The following is a 20822-nucleotide window of genomic DNA, read 5'->3' on the forward strand; positions in this document are numbered from 1 at the left end:
CTAAACATTCTTTACTTATTTGCTCCAGTCCTTACTGGAACATGCATTTCATCCTACAAACAGAACCAGACCTATGTCTCAGTGGTAGAGATCATGACCTACAATAAATATCATGTCAAAGAAGATGTGAATATCTGCTGTTCCAGGCCTGGGATATGAGAAGCTCAAATTGTGACTATGGCCAGTGGCCATCTTAATATGATTACTGCTCACCTGGCCAACAGATATCCTAAGTGACTCACTCCTGGTGGCATCTCAACCACTCATATAGCCTTATGTGAAGCCCTAGAATAGATCCAGTCTCTTGAGACTGACTATAACCTATTGCTTTTGCCAGCCATTAAATGAAAAATATGCTACAGAATGTCAAATATGGTGCAGAAAAAATTTCCAGCAAAACAGAAACATATGTGAAAGTTATAAGCTATAAAAATAAATATTATTTCCAAACCTCTATCTTCACCCACCATCCTGCAGATTGAGTTTGCCTCCTCTGAGAACTTCTCTGAATATTCTTCTTGGTCCTCCCTCACCCTTCGGTCTACCTCTTCCCGTTTGACCTTCTCCTTCCGTTTCCTGAACGGTGACTGGCCCTGGATCATTTCGTAGATTAGACATCCCAGCCCCCACCAGTCAGGGCTATATGTATAGCTTTCATTGTTTATGACTTCTGGAGCTAGAAACATTTTTTGGGAAAAAAAAAAAAACAAAGTAAAAAGATTCATGGGAGTGCAACATATAAATATTTCTGTTTTAGTGCCTGATTTTTACTTTACTTTACATTAGTGATTTTTATTCCGCCATTACCTTGCGGTTCAAGGCGGATTACAAAAGGAGTTATCTGGCCATTTCCAGAGGAATTGAAGAGTAGAGCGGGTTGCTTCAGAGAATTGGGACGAGTCTTGTGGTGTTAGTTTGTCTTCAAGGATTTCTTGAATAGCATGGTTTTTATTTCTTTTCTGAATGATTTGTAGTCTGGGTGCCAAAGGCACTAAGCGGGGAATTTATCAAGGGTGCTAAGTGTGTTAGAAAACACAATTGCAGTAGCATGTGCTAACTGCTAAAGACTCCCATAGGAATATAATGGGCATTGTTAGCAGTTAGCACGCACTAACACATTTGCCTGCACTAATGCTCTTAGGCGCCTAAGTTAATTAACAAATGATGTTCAAAACAGCAAAAAAACGGCACCATTAAAGCATCTACCAGTGCCTAAATAATACATGCTAGAATTGCGCCTACATAGGTGTTATTAACTAGGATCTCACCATGCAACTTTGGGTGCCTAAAAGGAGATGCTCGTTTGCCCCTTTAGTGTTCAGTTAAGGGTTCTTGAAAGTCTCAATGGCCTTTTTTTCTTAAACTGGCCAATGGCTCCTCAGAGGTTACCAGGCCCAAAGCACAACTGTCTTCTTTCATCAATAACCCTTTCCAAATGCAGAAAACAATGAAAGGATCATGGGGTTTGATATACTACCTTTATAACATTACATTAGTGATTTCTATTCCGCCTTTACCTTGCGGTTCAAGGCGGATTACATAAGAATTGTTATGATATTAAGAAGTACATATTGTTAAGATATTAAGAAGTACTTAAGGAATAGTTTGAACATTTTAGTGGAATAACCAAAGCAGTTTACATTTTTAGTATATGCAGATACTTTCTCTGTCCCTAGAACTGGATTAAATACGATAAGCAAAATCGATGGTGAACAAGCATAAACTGCTCCTGTACAACGCGCTGCAGTCTGTTTTTTTTTGTTTGTTTTGCTGTGATACCTGTATCACATCAATGTAAGTAGGGGTAGTGTTGGATTCTGCACTTTCTTTTAAGCCTCAAGTTAAGTTAGTGATCTCCCAATCATTTTTTAAAACTTTGTCTTCTGCGTAGATTGAGAGATTATCTGTCTGTGCATAATTTCAAGATGGTTATCAGCACTTTGTTGACTCCAATATTTGATTATTGTAATGCATTGTACCTCGGCTTGCCAAAATATGTTGTTCAGGCATTACAGGTTGCTCAGAATGCTGCTGCATGAACTATTATGTGGGTTTCAAGATTTGAGCATGTGACCCTGATTCTCTGTGATTTGCATTGGTTGCCCATTAGCTCACGTATTGAATTTAAAGTGATTTGCTTGATTTTCAAGTTGTTGAAATGCAATGGGCCACCTGCATTAGCTTCTCTGTTGCAGTTTCACCAACCTACATAAGCATTATGGTTGGCAGATAATCTGTGTTTTGTTGTGCCATCCTTGACTACGGTGAGGCTTTCTAGCCGCTGTAATAATATGTTGATGGTACGAGGTCCAATATGTTAGAATTTATTGCCCTTTGAGATAAGGCAAGTGTCGGGCTTGTTACAGCTCAGGAAATTGGTGAAAACTGTTTTATTTGAGCGAACATTCTGTTCATAATTTGCTTTTAGGCTTGTTTTATTTTGATTATCTGTTCTTAAGTTTTTTTAGTTTTAGGGTTTATGTTTATTTTTATGGCTGATTCAAATTTTAGGTTTTTTATTATTGTCAATTTTATGACGCTATATGTTCATTGAATATGTATGTTTCTTGCACCCATCTAGAATTGTAGAATAGCGGGATATAAATTGTAAAATAAATAAATAAAACTAAAGTTGGGTTCCCTGTTCATCAGCCTCTGCTAAGATGTTCATGAGCTGCATTTATACTTCAGGTGATAAACTAGAGGAAAATATCTGAACCTTTTAGAATATGGTATGGCTATACTTTACCCTCTAAAGCTGTTGAGCAGCAATGTGGTCTGAAAGCATTGCCTTTTGGAAGACCACTTCACCTAAATGGTCTAAGAAGGATGGATCTTTACCAGGAGGAATAATTTCTTTAAAAAAAATCCACACACTTGGCTTTTTTCATGGCAGCTTTGACTACTTCCAAAGAGTGAGAAAGTAGGACTTTGTTAAACCAGGTGCTGTTTAGAGCCTAAACTTTATATCTAATTTTTTTTTTTTTAAAATTGGCTGTACATGAAGTGGAGTTTGCCACATCTTAAGTTGTTGATTTTCAAAATCATGTATAGAGATCAGAAAAGCAGCTTGTATTGTCTTAATAAATTCAGCACATTTTTCTGTTCTTTTGCTGTCGGGGAAATGGCACTTCTGCCATACACTGCATGAATCTTGAGTAGGAAATATGCATTTATTATTTGTAAGATTTAATAGACTGACTTTCAAATGTGATATCAAAGTGATTTACAAAACAAACACAATCAGTATATTACAATACTTGAATTAAACACTCAGCACCAAGCTACAAAAGGAGGGGGTTTAGAGCACTGTTAATTCCAAGAAAAAGATGTTGTAAACCAGGGGTGTCCAACCTTTTGGCTTCCCTGGGCCGCATTGGCCCAAAAAAATTTTCTGGGGCTGCACAAACACTGCAGCAAGACAGAGGAGGGAGCCGGCAAGACGGTAAACCCCCAGGGGCAGCAAAGGAAAACACTGCATCGCCCTTGACCAGGGCCGCACAAAATACTTCACGGGGCCGCAGGTTGGACATCCCTGTTGTAAACAGCAAAAAGAAACTAGCTTCCAGTTGGAAGAAGACCTAATTTAAAACTCATTCCATGCTGGGGAAGAGAAAGATCAAATGGAATTCCAGTAGAGTAATTTGCCTCAAGACGATTCAGGCAGATCAAAATCTGGATCTAATACTGTTTACTGCAGAGGTAAAAATCAGAGACCAGGGAAAATGGTAGTAGTGATTGCACTGTTTCAGGTTCTGAATCTGAGGTACAAAGCAGAGGCAATAATGCCAGTAGAGTGAAAAGGTTTAGCAATATGCCAGCTCTTTATAATAGTATTCAAAATCATTAAACATCTTTTTCAGGAAGGAGTGAGGTTTTTCTGGAAGAGGCTGCAAAGCCAACAAGAATTGTTTGTTTGCTGTAATGATCAAAATCGGTGTGGAAGATGTTGGGGTCTAATAGTGGGTTGTTGTTTTGTTTTGTTTTTTTTTGGGGGGGGGTTTGTGCAGGAGAGTCATTGCCCAGGAATAGGATTAATTTATTGTCACTGATGATTGAAACCCCTGAGAAAGCAAATACAGTAGAATGATAGGAATTATTAAACAAGGATTGGAGAACAAAATTGAGAATATCATAATGCCTTTGTATTGCTCCATGGTGTAACTGCACCTTGAATATTGTATGCAATTTTGGTCACCACATCTCAAAAAAAATACTGGAATGGATAGATGAGTGGAGTGGAACGGATAGATGTGAAAGGACTCACTTATTATTCTCAGACCATATAGTCTTTATCTACCTTCATTTTTTCTGTTTCTATGTTTACAGATAATTTATGTTAAAAAGCAGCAGTTTCGGCACAGATCCCTAGGGAATACCACCTGTTTATCCTTCTCCATTCATAATATTTACTAGTCAACCCTATTTTCTGTTTTCAATCTTTTAACCAGTTCTTAATCCACAATACTAGTACTTCCTAGTATTCTATAAATTATTACTACCCTAAAAGAACCTTGCTCTTGTTTCAGAGACAACTCTAGCAATCCAGTGCCCCATCTTTGTTAGGCTGCATCAATGGGACAGAGGCCAACTGTACGTGGACTTTGACAAAAGTTATGGCCAGGACTTACTTACAGGCTGCTATGGTGCAAATAAATCATTTTGCTCATACCAAAGTGCAAAGTTTCCAATTCAACTAGTGCACCCAGTCTCATTCCACTTTATTGCTCCTTCGCTTCAGTTATGAAATATGCAATAGTCAGCACCAGGCAATAGACTAACATGAGGAGTTCCCTTTTTCTGGTGGAATATTTTATGCTAACAACACATTCTTCAACACATAAGGTTGGGGAGCCCACTTAGACTACTACGTACTGCACTCAGAGGACCTGGTTGAAGTCTGAATGGTTCCTCCAAATCATATATTTTAAGGACATGTGGTCTTAGTTCAGACAACCAAGCATCCATATTTTATGTAAACAAGCAGGGAGTGACAGGATCTCTGCTTCTTCCAGGAAGCAGCAACGGTTTGGGATTATGTCATAACAAATCATATCTGAATGCAAGCAACATACCTCCCTAGCATTCAGAATCAAGTGGCTGACAGACTCAGCAGTTCCCTTCAGCCATGCCACTAATCCCCTCCGTGACAGGGCCCTGCAGTTTTTCTGCTGAGCTTGAGGGACTCCTCAAGCAGATATATTTGCCAGCATTGAGAATGCAAAGCTGCTGCTTTACTTAGTCCATCCATCCCCAGATCGATTTATGAGGGATGCTTTAGCAATGCCCTGAGTTTGACCTCTGTTCTACACTTCTCTCTCAGTGTACACCAGGAAGCTGGGACTTATTTCATCAGCTGGTACCCCCTCAGCCCTTGGATGACGTTCTCAACAGATGCCTACCCTACACCTAGCAGATTCAGATGACCATCTACAAAGAACCGAATGGTGATAATTTTACAATAGGACACCTAGGTTAACAGCAGAAATTTCCTACATCTTTATAAAATACTACCATACAAATCCTTCAGAAATCGTGCCCAGATTGAAGCCTGCTTGAAAGCAGGTTTAAATATCTGTGCAAAGAATGCCTGTGAATGCACGCGTTTTATAAAGTATGTGCATAAATTCTGACTCTGCTCAAACTCCACTCCTGAGCATTCCTTTTGTACAAGGACATGCCAGCTGTAATACGTTTACTTTTAGGTGTGATCTCATTTTACAAGATTTAATTTAATTTAATTCTTATATACCGCTAATAACCGTGAGGTTTCTAAGCGGTTTACAAAAATGAATGCATTAAAAGATACAATAAATAAAAATAAATAAGATAGGTACTTGGAAATTCCCTAACTGTCCTAAAGGCTCACAATCTAACTAAAGTACCTGAAGAGACAATTTATGAAAAATAAATTTATGAAAAATAAAGATAAAATATAAAAACAGAGATAGAGATAGAAATGAATATTCCACCAAGTAATGAATAAATAAATTTAAAGATAGAATTAAAAATAAATAAATAAAATAAATAAAAAAATAGAGATAAAAAATAAGTATCAAGAGAAATAAAAAATATATATTTAAAGTGTTCTCCCCTGCTGGATCGGGGGAGGGGTGTAACTGTGATCAGGTGTCCTGCTGGAGAGGGGCTCCCAATACTGCTGCTGGTCTCGGTGAGCCGTTAGCACCGTTTCTTTCAAAGTGTTCTCCCCTGCTGGATCGGGGGAGGGGTGTAACTGATCAGGTGCCCTGCTGGAGATGGGCTCCCGATACTGCTGCTGGTCTTGGTGAGCCGTTAGCATCGTTTCTTTCAAAGATCTCATGTTCACATGTAAATCAATGTTTTACAATGAAAATGGTTTATAAAATTATCCTCAAGGTATCCAGCTTTCTCTCTTCCAATGACTCAATAAAAGTCTAAGTCCCAGTATAGCAATTATGTTCCTTTTGGGCATAACACTCTGCTTTTGAGAGCTAGAGAATTTGTCCGTGCAGCTCTTAGTACAACTGGTACATACACATTCTAAATTCTAGCACGCTATTTAATTTAAGAACAAAATTTCCACTACATACCCATATATCCAACAGTTCCAACCCTTCCTCGGATCGTCTCTCCTTCAGGAATCTGAACAGCCAACCCAAGATCAGAAATCCGGATGTGACCTATATGCAATAAATCAAATTGAAGTAATGCATGCAATAAGAGTTTTTTAAAGATATTTTCCTAGATTAGAACAATTTAAAGTTGTTTTTATTTCTGTTAACAAATCACTGTCACATTTCTCTCCCCCCAATGTATTGTTCCTATCTCATTAATCTGATTATTTATTGGAGAGAAATCCATACTTTTCTATGCACTGTGGCATATTGTAAGAGGAATATACTGTACAGCAAGGAATAATACCAACATCAATTTAAATTAAAAAAAGGTTACATTCAGTTAGAACAGTTATCCAAGTATAAAAATCATCAAGCGTACACTTGTTGTTAGGTGCCATTGGCTCGTGTTCGAGTCCTAGCGACTTGATGAATTGTGGATCTAAAAAGAAATTGGTTTTGTGTTAGTCCAGAAATGTCCTCCAGCATCATCCCCATGGTTGTTTTCAATGGCTCCAGCCATCTGATCGCAGGTCATCCTCTTTGCCTGGTTTCTTTGATCTTCCCAAACATGATGTCCTTCTCCAGTGATCTCTCTCTTTTGATGGTGTGACCATAAGACAGTTGTAACTTCATCATTTGGGCTTCGAGTGACATAGCTAGTTCGATCTCTTCTAGAATCAATTTGTTAGTTCTTCTGGTAGACCACAGCATGCCTAAAATCCTTCTCCAGCAACAAAGCTCAAATGAGTTGATCTTCTGTCTTGTTTCCATAGTGTCCAGCTTTCACATCTGTAACTGACCACTGAGAAAATGAGTGCATGGACAAGTCTGATCTTCATTTGGAGTATTACCTCCTTGCCTTTGAATACTTTGTTTTGAGCCTTCATTGAAGAGTAACCAAGTGCTATTCTGCGGATTATTTCCTCCCTGCTAGTTGCTTCTTTGTTTACAAAAGAGCCCAGGAAATTGAAATTCTTTAAACTTCTATTCTATCACCTTCAAGCTCAAAATCTTCATCATTTTCTGTGTTCATGACATGTTTACTCTTCCTTCAGGTAAGTCTGTTTGGGAAACTCAGTGTGAATAGATACAGTAAAGTTCCACTCATTAGGGAGCTTATAGGTGGGTGGATGGGTACAAGGAGCTAGATGGGATGTGAAGTAAATCCTGGTATATATGGGGAAATGGGTGGTATTATTTTTATATTTAGGTTTTTCTCTGGGGAAATGTCCCAATAATGGGTCTCTTTTGTATGTATAACATCTCACTCCTATGTGAGTATGTGGAATATGATCTCCACCCCCAACCCACAAGAACTCTTTTTCCCTCCTTCCATCCCCTCTATTTTCCCCTCTGCAGGTAGTCTAGAGGTTAGTCAGGGCAGGAGTGATTCTATCACATTTGTCCATCCTGTCTCCACTGCCAAAATGGCTACCATGATGTCCAAGACTGATTCTGGAGGTCTTAGCAGCCATTTGGGCCACAGAGGCTGTATAGGCAGGAGCTTCTTCTGTTCAGGAGAGGGAGGGAGTATGAGAGGCACTGACAGGAAATTTAGCTGTGATTTTATCATGGCTTGAATTTGCATGCTTATTACTCTGAGCATGCCGCATTGTTATTCCTGTGCTGGATTAGTGGAAGAGTTCCCTCTACTGAAACTCTTTTGAACCTCCCCCCATAGATCCATGAACTAGGGAACAGGGCTTTTATCTACAGCAGTGGTGTCTGCACTATGGCTACCACCATTTCTAGCCCTAGAATCTAAGGTTTGAATGAACAGCTTTTCATCTTGGAAAAGTATATATTATTTTCCTTTTCTTTCTAACTATTACATTACATTAGTGATTTATATTCCGCCATTACGTTGCAGTTCAAGGCAGATTACAAAAGACGGATTACAAAAGACGATATCTGGCAATTTCTAGGGGAGGTAAAGAGTAGATCAGGATGCTTCGGGGAAATGGGAAGGTGCTTGTAGTATTAAGTCGATTTCAGGAATTTTTTGAACAGTAGTATCTTTATTTCTTTTCTGAACGTTTTGTTCCAATTCTATTTTGTCAAAGTACTGAGATTTGGCACAGATGTCTTACAACAGGGCCATCTGATGAAAGTACACAGCAAGATTTGAGGAGAAAAATTTTATCCTCTCCCCCTTAATAATAATAATAATTTTATTTTTATATACCGCCAAAGCCATAGTAGTTCGAGGTGGTTTACAATAAGAAGAGCTGGACAGTCAGCGAAAAAATAACACTGAAGTCTTTGAATAATTCTTTGTAGGGAAGGAGAGAGAGAGTAAAAAAGTTACAATATAGGAACATCAAGTACATATAAGTAGAATACAGTGGTGAGGTTTTAAGAGTTCTTGGTTACAAATCGGTTGAAAAGTTTGGTTTTGATGGTGAAAAATCCAAGATGGCCGCACGAGGAGTTGTTTGAGCTTCACTCTCCCTGAAGCTCCTTAAAATATCTTTGTCTACTGTAATTATTTACCTGGTTTATAATGCCGAAGAGGAGGGGACGCAGCGCTGCTGGAGCCTCGCAGCGCTCCAGAACGGCCGTCTTCGGAAACATCGAGGACCTGATGAGGAGAATGCAGGGCACGCCGACAGCTTCGGGGAGTTCCCCGCGGGAGACGCATGGTGGAGGCGCATCTGTGTCGCTCTCCATGGGGCCGGAGACATCGTTGAGTCCCGAAGTAAGGGCACCTCCCCCACGCCCTCAGTCAACCAGTTCCCCGCGAGAGGAGGTACTTCCTGAGGTCGGAGTTCACCTCCTCCCGGAGGCTAAGGAGAACAACGGGGGAACTGTGTGGCAGGACTCCCTGCTGGTGCAGAGGAGTCTGAGCGAGGAGACTGAGGAGGAAGCGGTGGGGGATGAGAGAATTCGACAGACTGCTGTAGGAGACACGCTGCCAGAGGGTGAGCTAACCAAATTAAAATTACAACCTTTACAACTTTTTCAAATTGAGAAGCCCCGAGAGGTTACATTAGATTCTCTGTGGGATCTTGTGGCCAATTTGGCAAGATCTATAAACCCACAACTACAACAATTAGAAAAGAAACTTAATAACCATGAAATTGAGATTAAAAATTTAAAGACTGGACTTGAGGACTCAAAAACTTCAGTACAGAATGTCTGTCAAGAATTAAAAGTCTCCCAACAAATTACTGAGACATTAATTAAAGACAATACTAACCTAAGAAGGAAGATGGAGGCAATGGAAAATTTCTCTCGTAATAATAATCTCAGACTGATAAATTTCCCTAGGGTTCCTATGATAGCCCCAAGGGAAATGTTGAAACGTTATATGACGGAAGTATTGGAACTTTCTGAAGAGTCGTTACCACCATTTACGCAGGTCTATTACCTTCCAAATAAAACTCAAGACCAACAACAACAGAAAATGGGACCTGATTTAATGAACATATCTAATATTTTGGAAACGTCTGATAGAGAATTGATGACCCCAGCCACTTTACTTTTGACAGTAGCTCTCGCACCAGATAAAAACTGGTTGCTGAGACTCTTCTTTAAAAATAAACACAAAGAATTTTTAGGTTGTAAAATTCAGATGTTCCCAGATTTGGCTAGAGATACACAGAGAAGGAGACGAGAATTTTTGTTAAGGAAACCTGGTGTTATATCTCTGGGGGCGACCTTTTACTTGCGACATCCATGTAAATGTGTTGTTAATTATCATTCTCATAAATATGTTTTCTTTGAGCCATCTCAACTGACAACCTTTCTCTCAACTGCACCTCTGGAGAAAGAAAGTGCTTAGTTTAAGAAAGGGTGCTTTAATCTCATTCAACTAGTTATTGCTTGGTTTAAATATAATTTCTTTGATTCGCCTATTACCCCTCTTGGATCTGATTGAGGACTTGAGTAGAAATTTATGCTTATATTTGATATTCTTTTATATATCTTTTCAATTGTATTAATTTCATGCTGAATTTCCTTTCTGTACAAGTTTTATGCTTGATTATATTGAAAAATTCAATAAATATTAAATAACAAAAAAAAAAAAAAAAAAAAAAAAAAAAAAAAAAGAAAAGTTTGGTTTTAACTAGTTTTCTGAAGTTAAGATAGGATGAGGAGTGCTTGATGATGTTGCCTAGCCAGCCGTTCTGTTGACTTGTTGATTGTAATTAGTTGGTCTTGTTCATTTGTATTACTCTTGCTTATCTTTATATTGTGTGTGAAAGGATGGGGGGAAGGGATATGTATTTATTATATCATTTGAAGAATTAAGTGCTGTGTTATTTTGTACATTGTTTGATAATGTGTTGCACTTGATGTTGGTTTTTAAAATGAATAAAGATATGGAAAAAAAACACCCCATTATCACAGTTTGGTAAAGGGGGAACAGTGACAATTTTTTAAATATGCATTAGAAGTTCATATGTGCATTAATTTATAGATTAGTGCACATTAAAATGATTTTGCATGCAGTAAACTTAAGATACCCCAACAAACCAAGAGGCCTTTTCACAAAGCTGGGGTAAGAATTAATGCACGCATACTCAGCAAAAAGACAGCTTACCATGGGGTGTGCTGAGGCGTCCCATGGTAATTTGGAGATATGCATGCATTACCCACATGCTAAAAAATAAAATTATTTTTTAGTACTGGGTGCAGGTTTGAGGGCAGAAAGTGGTCATGTTCTGCACTAATCAGTTAGCATGTGGGCATTACCATATGCTAACTGATTAGCGCAGGTTTAGCTTGTGAATCCCTAATGCCTACAAAATAGGTGGAAGTACAGGCTCACAACACTAATAGGAAAATTAGTACATGGCCATTAATATATTTTAAAAAAGGAAAATCAGCCATTTTACCTCACCAGAAAAAATGGCCTTAGCATGCGGAAGTGAACCACATAAGGGTATGGCTAAGGCCACTTTTATCTGCTGTTTAGTAAATGGGCTCCCAAATGTGCACTAACAAATGCACATCCCTAAGCTGTGGGAACGTCTAGAACAGCGGTTCTCAACCTGTGGGTCGCGTCCTCTTTGGGGGTCGAACGACCCTTTCACAGGGGTTGCCTAAGACCATCGGAAAACACATATTTCCGATGGTCTTAGTCAGTGTTCTTCAACCGCCAGTCCGTGGACTGGTGCCAGTCCACAGAAATTTTCTGCCGTTCCACAGGGCCGGCACGTCCATCTGGCCCAAGACAGCGTTCTTCAGCCGCCGGTCCACGGTGCGATCAACGCAGCATCTTCGGGCCAGCTCCCTGAGTGCTGCAATGTACAAAGCCATGGGAAAAGGCTCCTACGCGCGGACTGCGCCTGAACCGGAAGCCTTCTCTCTGATGTTGCAACTTCCAGATGAGGTGCGGGATGCGCGCGAGGAGCTGTTGTCCACAGCTTTGTGCAATGCAGCACTCAGGAAGCCGGCCTGAAGACGCTGCGTTGATCGCACAGTGGACCGGCCCAAAGATAACACCGGGGGACAGACCAGAAGGCAAGGCACATGGAGGGAAAGAGACAACAACGGTAGGGGAAATGCTTTTATTTTTTTTATTTAGTGATTGATTTGGCTGTTCAGGAAGAAATGCATTTGTTTCTTTGCCTTTGGAGCTGTACTACTTGCAGAGTCTTGCATCTTAGGGTTTGTTTGTAAATATTAGTACTTTTTAGAGCTCCTTTTAGAAAACCACGTTAGGGCCTTAACGCGCAGAATAGCGCATGCTAAATTGCCATGCGCGCAAGCTGCTACCGCCTCCTTTTGTGCAGGCGGCAGATTTTCAGCTAGCGTGAGCTAATCCGATGCGTGCGTTAGAAACGCTAGCGCACTTTTGTAAAAAGGAGCCCTTAGTTTTTGGTCCTGCATTTGCATGGGGTTATCTGTTTTCTAGTAGGAATGAATGTTTAAAAGCATACAGTGTGGTTTGTGTATTTTAATTTTGTGGTTAACCATTATGTGTTGTTAATACAATTATATTGTGTGTATATATGAAAACTGAATGGAAAAAATGGTGTTACAATTAGTACAATTATGGGGGCGGGGTCTGGAGCGGAGATTGAGTGGAAATGGGCATGACTTAGGCCAGTGTTCTTCAACTGCCGGTCCGCGGACCGGTGCCAGTCCACAAAATAATTATTTTATTTTCGCCGGTCCATAGGTGTCAAAAGGTTGAAGAACACTGGTCTTAGGAACCGAGACACTGCCCCTCTATCCATCTCCAGGCGGGTCCGCCCACATGCAGATACGCCCACATACATTTATTTGTAATTAGAAATAAATATTTCACTATAATTACATATTGTTTTTGTGATTAATCACTATGCTGTAATTATGTTCAATTTGTAACAATGAAAATACATCCTGCATATCAGATATTTACATTACGATTCATAACAGTAGCAAAATTACAGTTATGAAGTAGCAACAAAAATAATTTTATGATTGGGGGTCACCACAACATGAGGAATTAAAGGGTTGTGGCATTAGGAAGGTTGAGAACCACTGGTCTAGAAGATCTATTTGGGATGGGTCGGAGTCCTAATTAGGCACTGTGTTTTGGGCTGTAGGTATATAGATTGTAAGCATCACAAAGCAAAGACTGGTATCATGTGCATCTGTAAAGCGCATTAGAGCTACAGTAATGTTATACTAGTAATAATGGTTATTGCAGCGTCCTGAGACATCTCCATACTTACCACGATCATCCAAAAGAATATTTTCAGGTTTCAAATCTCTGGAAAGCAAAGAGAAGCAGTATGACTGGAAGGTTTCATTAAACAGAAAGCCTTTTCCCAATCTGTAATGTTCGGGTGAAGAACATAATGCCTGATATTCAGCAGCACTTGGCCAGACAACAGATGCTGCTATTCAGTTAAGTGCTGCTAACTAGGGCCATACCCAGATTTTCAGCGGCATTAGCTGGATGCGGCTGCTAAAAATCTATGCAGTCTACCCCGGTGCTCTCCAGATTCCATGGGGATGTTCTGGGGCAGTGCCTGAGTGAAGCAGGGAATTCTGGGAGACTGGTAATATCCAGCAAAAAAATACTGTCCTAAGCTATAAAGATGGTTGTCTGGGTAACAGTAGTGAATTTCACTGCTATCCAGATAACTGCAGCTCTGTCTGCTAGGCCTGAATATTCAGCAGCGATACCCAGACAGCAGCCAATACCGAATATTCAGGAATAACGTCAAAATATCAACTGCAGGAAATTAATTTTGACCCAATACTATGTTATATTTCTGCCATAAAGGAAGCTGGTTTAAATGAGGTTTTGTGTGTAGATATCTACGGTAGAAATTGAACATGCAAATTTATAGGTTGCATTACAGTGGTGGTTTTCCTTTTACAAGCTGCAAATAATACACAGAAACCTCCCCTCCCATCTCCCCCTCACAATACACGTGCACACATTGGACACACATTAAGGGATGCATAAAGGGATTGATGCTATGCTTTTGAACATCTGCAATATTTCTATTTTTTATTTATGTACTTATTTAAGGGCCCTTTTACAAAGCTGTAAGAACCGCTAACACATTACATTACAGTCCATTTATAGACCGCAAAACTTTCTAGATCAATGTGGTTTATATAAACAAGAGACTGTACAAAACAGCGAATTACAGAATTTGTGACTTAATCATTAATTTCCCAAAAATCTTACAAACAAAGATGTTTTCAATAATTTTCGGAAGTGCAGATAGGAGCCTGAGGAAGAAAACAAGGTACGTAACTCAGAGTCCTGACTGGAAGCCTGGAATGCAAACAATAGCATACAGCAGGATTTGCTGAGTCATTTCATGGTAATTTTGCCACGTGCGCACACTACCCATGTGCTAAAAAAATAAAATGTATTTTTTAGCCAGGGGGTTTGCCTGGGGGGGAGGGGAGGGAATGGAGTGGATGGGTGCTGCACTAATTGCTGAATGCTAGCTGATTAGCACATGCTTAACACCTGGGTCCTTGCCACCCATGGGCTCACGCTGTATAATTTTGCAATGTGTGCATATTACCCACGCACTTTAAAAAATAAAATTTATTTTTTAGGCAGGGGGTGTGTTTGGGGGGGGTGGGGGGTGGAGAGGGTATGTTCTGTGCTAATCAGCCAGCCACACTGCTGAATGCTAACCAATTATCGTGTGTGTCATGCCTGAGACCTTACCGCGTATGGTTTTATGTGGTAATCTGTTTTAATGACCACAAACTAATACCAAAAATAGGAATTTTGGCCATTTTACCCCAGCAACAACTATGGCCTTAGCATGTAGGAATGACCTAAGTAAGGGTGTGCTAAGGCCTTTTTTTTTTTTTTATTACTGCTTGGTAAAAGAGCCCCTTAATTTCTCATGTACAGCAAACATGAAAGCTATTCAAGCGGTGTACATTCAGTTACAGTAGGTATTTTTTCTGTTATTCTGGATTAACTGAGCAACCAACCTAATCTGTATGTTTAAGAATGAGTCCCCAGATAGTATGCCACCATTTCATCGTAAAATGATCTTAGAACTTGTAACCCATAGGGCTGTGCTTTTCAAAACACTTAGAATCTTCCATAGTGCTGACATATACCCAGTGCTGCACAAAATATAAATTAAATCAGTAGGGGAAAACACAACAGAAAAGAAAACTGAGATTAATTTGGCTACTTGCCCTCTCCCCCCCCCTGGTTCTACCTCACTTTGAGATTTCAAAAAGATCTGAATGAAGAAAATAAGAAGAGACACAAGAACTGGCAAGTTAGATACAAAGCATTGATAAAGACAGCTAAGAAAGAATATGAAGAGAAACTTGCAAAAGAGGCAAAAACTCTTAACAATTTTTTTAGGTACATCAGAAGCAGAAAACCTATCAGGGAATCCGTGGGACCGTTGGATGATTAAAGAACAAAAGGGAAGCTCAGGGAGGATAATGCCATAGCAGAGAGACTGAATTAATTCTTTGCTTTGGTTTTTACAGAAGAAGATGTAAACTTCTCCTTATAATGACAGGGGTTGCCATGCAGCTTATTTAAAAAAATTGGAAAAACTGAGATAGCTTAAATTACACATTCTGGTGGGAATCCCTCTGTTATATTTTTAAAATGGAACGTTTCATGGCCATACAGCAGGGACATTACAGGAATTTTATGGATGTTTGGGAGCCATTGGCTAAATTTTGTAAGGAATGATAACTGATTTTATTTCATAGACTTGTAAACATACACATCCAGGGTGGGTGGGGGTGGGGGAAGGGAGTTGCATTGGAATTTGATTCAGGGAATTTATGGATAGTTTCTTGAAGGTTTTATTTTATTTGAGTATTAGGTAGGAGGGTGAGGGGAAATATAATTGTACATTAATGTCTGAAAGTTTATTGTGCTTGTCTTGTAATATTTTATGTATATGAATTACTTGTTGCACAATTGTAGTTTGAAAATTCAATAAAGATATACAAAAAAAAGAGATCTACCTGAACCGGAAATGGTTTTCAAGGGTGATGATGTGGAAGAACTGAAAAAAATCTCGGTGAATCTAGAAGATGTACTAAGACAAATTGACAAGTTAAAAAGTGATAAATCACCTGGACTGAATGGTAAACATGAAATTGCTGACCTACTGTTAGTGATCTGTAACCTGTCGCTAAAATCATCTGTAGTACCTGAAGATTGGAGGGTGGCCAATGTTATGCCGATTTTTAAAAAGGGTTCCAGGGGAGATCCAGGAAATTACAGACCGGTAAGCCTGACTTCAGTGCTGGGTAAAATGGTGGAAACAATTGTAAAAATTAAAATTGTGGAACACGTAGACAAACATGATTTAATGAGATGAAGTCAGCATGGGTTCAGCCTACGGAAATCTTGCCTCACCAATTTGCTTGACTTCTTTAAAGGTGTGAATAAACATGTGGATAAAGGTGAGCTGGTTGATGTAGTGTATCTAGATTTTCAGAAAGCCTTTGATAAAGTTCCTCATGAGAGGCTCCTGAGAAAATTAAAGAGTCATGGGATAGTTCAGTTGTGGATTAGGTATTGGTTATCAGACAGAAAACAGAAGGTAAGGTTAAATGGCCATTTTTCTCAATGGAAGAGAGTAAACAGTGGAGTGCCACAGGAGTCTGTACTGGGATTGGTGCTATTTAACTTATTTATAATAATAATAATAACAGCTTATATACCGCAATACCGTGAAGTTCTATGCGGTTTACAAAGATTAAGCAAAGGTACAAATTGACTTTAAGAGGGGAGGAAGAAAGAGGGTTAATGATCTGGAAATTGGAACGACGAGTGAGGTGATTAAATTTGCAACTGTTCAAAGTTGTTAAAACGCATGCGGATTGTGAAAAATTGCAGGTAGAGAAAGGAAAATGGTAAAACAAAAGGGCATAATTTGAGGTTGAGGGGTGGTAGATTCAAGAGTAAGGTTAGGAAATATTCTTTATGGAGAGGGTGGTTGATGTGTGGAATGCGCTCCCAAGGGAGGTGGTAGAGAAGAAAACGGTGACAGAGTTCAAACAAGCATGGGATGAACACAGAGGATCTCTAACCAGAAAATAATGGGTATACATTGAAGGAACTAAGGCCAGTACTGGGCAGGCTTGCACGGCCTATGTCCCGTATATGGACATTCAGTTGAGGATGGCTGGGATGGTTAAGACGGGCTGCAATGAACTTTGATGGAGACTCCAGTAGATGGAACCTAAGCACACTACTGGGCAGGGCTCTGGGTTTTTGGCCAAGAAATATCTAAGAAAAAGGACCATTTAAACTAAATTACTAAATTTATGGATCATGTATGGTTGGGCAGACTGAATGGCCTACTCAGGTCTTTATCTGCCGTCATGTACTATGTTACTATGTGCGGTGGCTAAAAAAGCAAACAGAATGCTAGGAATTATTTAAAAAGGGATGGTTAACAAGACTAAGAATGTTATAATGCCCCTGCATCACTACATGGTGTGACCTCATCTGGAGTAGCACATTCAATTCTGGTCTCCTTATCTCAAGAAAGATATAGCGGTGCTAGAAAAGGTTCAAAGAATGACCAAGATGGTAAAGGGGATGGAACTTCTCTCGTATGAGGAAAGACTAAAAAGGTTAGGACTCTTCAGCTTGGAAAAGAGGCAGCTGATGGACGATATGATTGAAGTCTACAAAATCCTGAGTGGAGTAGAACAGGTACAAGTGGATCGATTTTTCACTCTGTCAAACATTACAAAGACTAGAGGACACTCTATGAAGTTACAGGGAAATACTTCTAAACCAATAGGAGGAAATATTTTTTCACTCAGAGAATAGTTAAGCATTGCTAAAGGTTGTGGTAAGAGCAGATAGCATAGTTGTTTTTAAGAAAGGTTTGGACAATTTCCTGAAGGAAAAGTCCATAGTCTGTTATTGAGAAAGACATAGGGAAAGCCACTACTTGCTATGGATAGGTAGCATGGAATGTTGCTACTCCTTGGGTTTTGGCCAGGTACTAGTGACCTGGATTGGCCACCATGGGAAAGAGCTACTGGGCTTGATGGACCATTGGTCTGACTTAGTAAAGCTATTCTTATGCTCTTATGTTTAATCTACAAACAGAACTATTTGGGAGTAACTTTATATGAAGCCACCTCCACCTAGATTTAGGTAGCAGGATGGCGCATAAATTGCAGAATTCGAACATAAATTACCTCTTATAGAAAAGTACATGCTATGATTTGATAGCACCTGCATTGCTAGTCCACCTCTCAGACCTCTTTAAATCTTTGCCAGCAACAAATAGCATCTCCTACCTGCTGCTCGCGCTGCTTTGAGATCGATCATAATATAGTGCTCCATTTGCATTTCAGACATACTGCATATACAGGAAGCTTTTTTGTTTTAAGTTATTCGTATTTTTCCTGACCTTTCTAAAGCTACACCAAAAAGAAGATAAGGGTTCTCGGCTTATAAAACTGGAGTTCTTGCCCTAGCTCTGAGCTTTTTGCTTAAATTTCTTTGTAACTTGTTTTATTTTGATTAAGGGTTAAACTTTCTTGTTTTTTTATCCTAAACAACTCCTAGACTATCAGGGCCTTAGACTCCTCCCCCACAGGACACAGAGGGAGGAGCCCAAGGGGCAGGGTCTTAGGCATCTGAGTCAATAAGGGCCTTAGACCCATCCCCGTGCACCACATGATGCACTGGGGAGGGAAGGGCCTGCCATTTTGGAGTGGCGGGCTTACGAGCGAGACGGACTGAGCTTCTGTCCTGTTCCAACGTCTCTAAAAATGTATGGAAGGGGTTCGAGGGGTGGCGGAGGGGACAGCGGGGGACCTCCGGTGGCAGAAGGGAGTGGGTATCCCTCCTGCCATTTTTGGTGGTGGGAATGGGAGGGGATGTTTGGGGGGGGGGGCAGTTTGCAGTGCCTTCATTGGGGAGGGCCGGGGAGGAGGGCTTTTTTTTAATGGGGCAGATATTGTGCATGTGTAGCATGCACAGCATCTGTGCTCATTTAAAAAAAAAAAAAGAAAAGAAAAAAAAGGTTTCCTGGCCCGAATGTCTGAGTGGCAGGAGCCTGCTTTTGGGCTTCCCCTGCCTTTCAGCTGTTTGGGCTTCCCCTGCTAGCTCTGCACATGTGTGAAAGTTGCTCTTACTGCAGTGAATTGGACGGCAGAGTGGGGATTACAAGGAACATCCACATGAATCATTTGCATGCAAACCTTTTAGTGCATCAATAGCTCTTTCTGAATCAGCCAAGAAAATCAGATCAGTGCAGACCCACACGGTCTTCCCGATCCTCTTAGTGCATCTAGCCCTTTGAGGCTACAGGAAACAAGGGGGAGCCTTTTTACAAAGCCGCATTAGCGGTTTTATCACACACACATTTTTAGCCCCTGTGCTAGCCGAAAAACTACCGCCTGCTCAAGAGGAGGCGGTAGCGGCTAGCACGGCCGGAAAATTATCCTCACTATTACGGGCATTAAACCTCAAACACGACTTCGTAAAAGGAGCCCCAGGAGAGATGAGTTACTCAGAATGTTAGTGCTGTATAATGTCGGCTGTAGGAATCACAATTGAACATTAACCATATGTTTGTTTTTCCTCTGTAATTGTTTTCTGCTTGATCCTCGAATAATGTAGACAAATTTGGAAAGATGACTTATCTTTTTATTCATTTTCTTATTGTTAATTTATGATTTTTCTAAATCACTGTATTAGTATGCGATGTAGATTGAAATGCTAATAAACAAAAAGATTTTTAAAATTGTATTTGTATATTTTGAATGTATGTTGATATTTTTGTGCTGTTAATTTAATGTATTATTCTCATGTTTTATTAACCACTTTGCATGGGACCATGTCTAAGGAAGAAGGTATATGAAAGCAAAGAAACTTAGGGCCTGATTCTGTAGAGTGCAACCAAAGTTGCATGCATTGCCGATTTGTGCATGCAACTTAATTGGCAATTAATAATTGGCACTAATTAGAATTTATATGCACAACTTTCTAAGCGCATTCTATAAAGTGGTGCATGTAAATTCTAGTGTGTGGATCTCAAAAGAGGACGTGACCAAGGGAGGCACACAGATGGGTCATGGGCATTCCTATAAATTAGGCATACTATTATAGAATACGCTTGATCCATGCACAACTTAGGAGCAGGCATTTAGGCCTAGTTTTCACTGGCAAAAATGGTTGCACCTACAGTAAATGTTAGTTGTGCAGACCAGCAGTACGCCTGATTCTATATACGGTGCCCAATTTTAGAGGTGTTTTATAGACTCGTGCTAAGCATCTTTTTTCGGTGCCGATTTTTTAGGCATCATATATAAAATATGGCCCTAAGTGCATATAAATATGAACACTATCATCATTCAATGACTTTGAAGTGAATAGTATTTCAATATCATCTGTACAAAGCAACAGTGACATCCTGTGGACAGAAAGATGTATAGATTCCTCAGTGGAAAACTTTGAGCAATGTGAACTATGGAAACTTTTTGCACCTGCAAAGATCAAAACAGCCCTTACATCTCCTTTTGTCATATGAAACTGTTAAAACATATGCATTTGCCCTTTAACAATTCTATTTGAATGAAAAAATAAATAAATAAGTATTTTTTTTAGGAACCCAAGATAAAAGCTGCAAACATCGCAACCAAAATGCGGCAAAAGCCACTCACAGATTAAGACTACTACTACTACCACCATTTATCACTTATATAGTGCTGAAAGGCATTCACAGTGCTATACATTTTGACATTTAATAGACGGTCTCTGCTCAGAAGAGCTTACAATCTCACTTG

The 20822-nt window shown here is 39.7% G+C and overlaps 1 protein-coding gene across 2 annotated transcripts in view; it reads right to left on the bottom strand.

The window, feature by feature from the left end:
- The window catches only part of GRK4 (G protein-coupled receptor kinase 4), a 409134-nt gene that overhangs the window by 26748 nt on the left and 361564 nt on the right, over positions 1-20822 (bottom strand). The window contains exons 10-12 of one of the 2 annotated variants that reach the window (XM_033950412.1): positions 13268-13305; positions 6573-6662; positions 468-676 (exon numbers count right to left, since the gene is read on the bottom strand). In XM_033950412.1, the coding sequence (XP_033806303.1) occupies positions 468-676; positions 6573-6662; positions 13268-13305 (337 nt within the window). Of the gene's footprint in view, positions 1-451; positions 677-6572; positions 6663-13267; positions 13306-20822 lie in introns of both variants that reach the window. The other variant, XM_033950421.1, reaches the window with a different exon arrangement.

Source organism: Geotrypetes seraphini, chromosome 1 (genome assembly GCF_902459505.1).
Source record: "Geotrypetes seraphini chromosome 1, aGeoSer1.1, whole genome shotgun sequence".
Classification (NCBI taxonomy): Eukaryota; Metazoa; Chordata; class Amphibia; order Gymnophiona; family Dermophiidae; genus Geotrypetes; species Geotrypetes seraphini.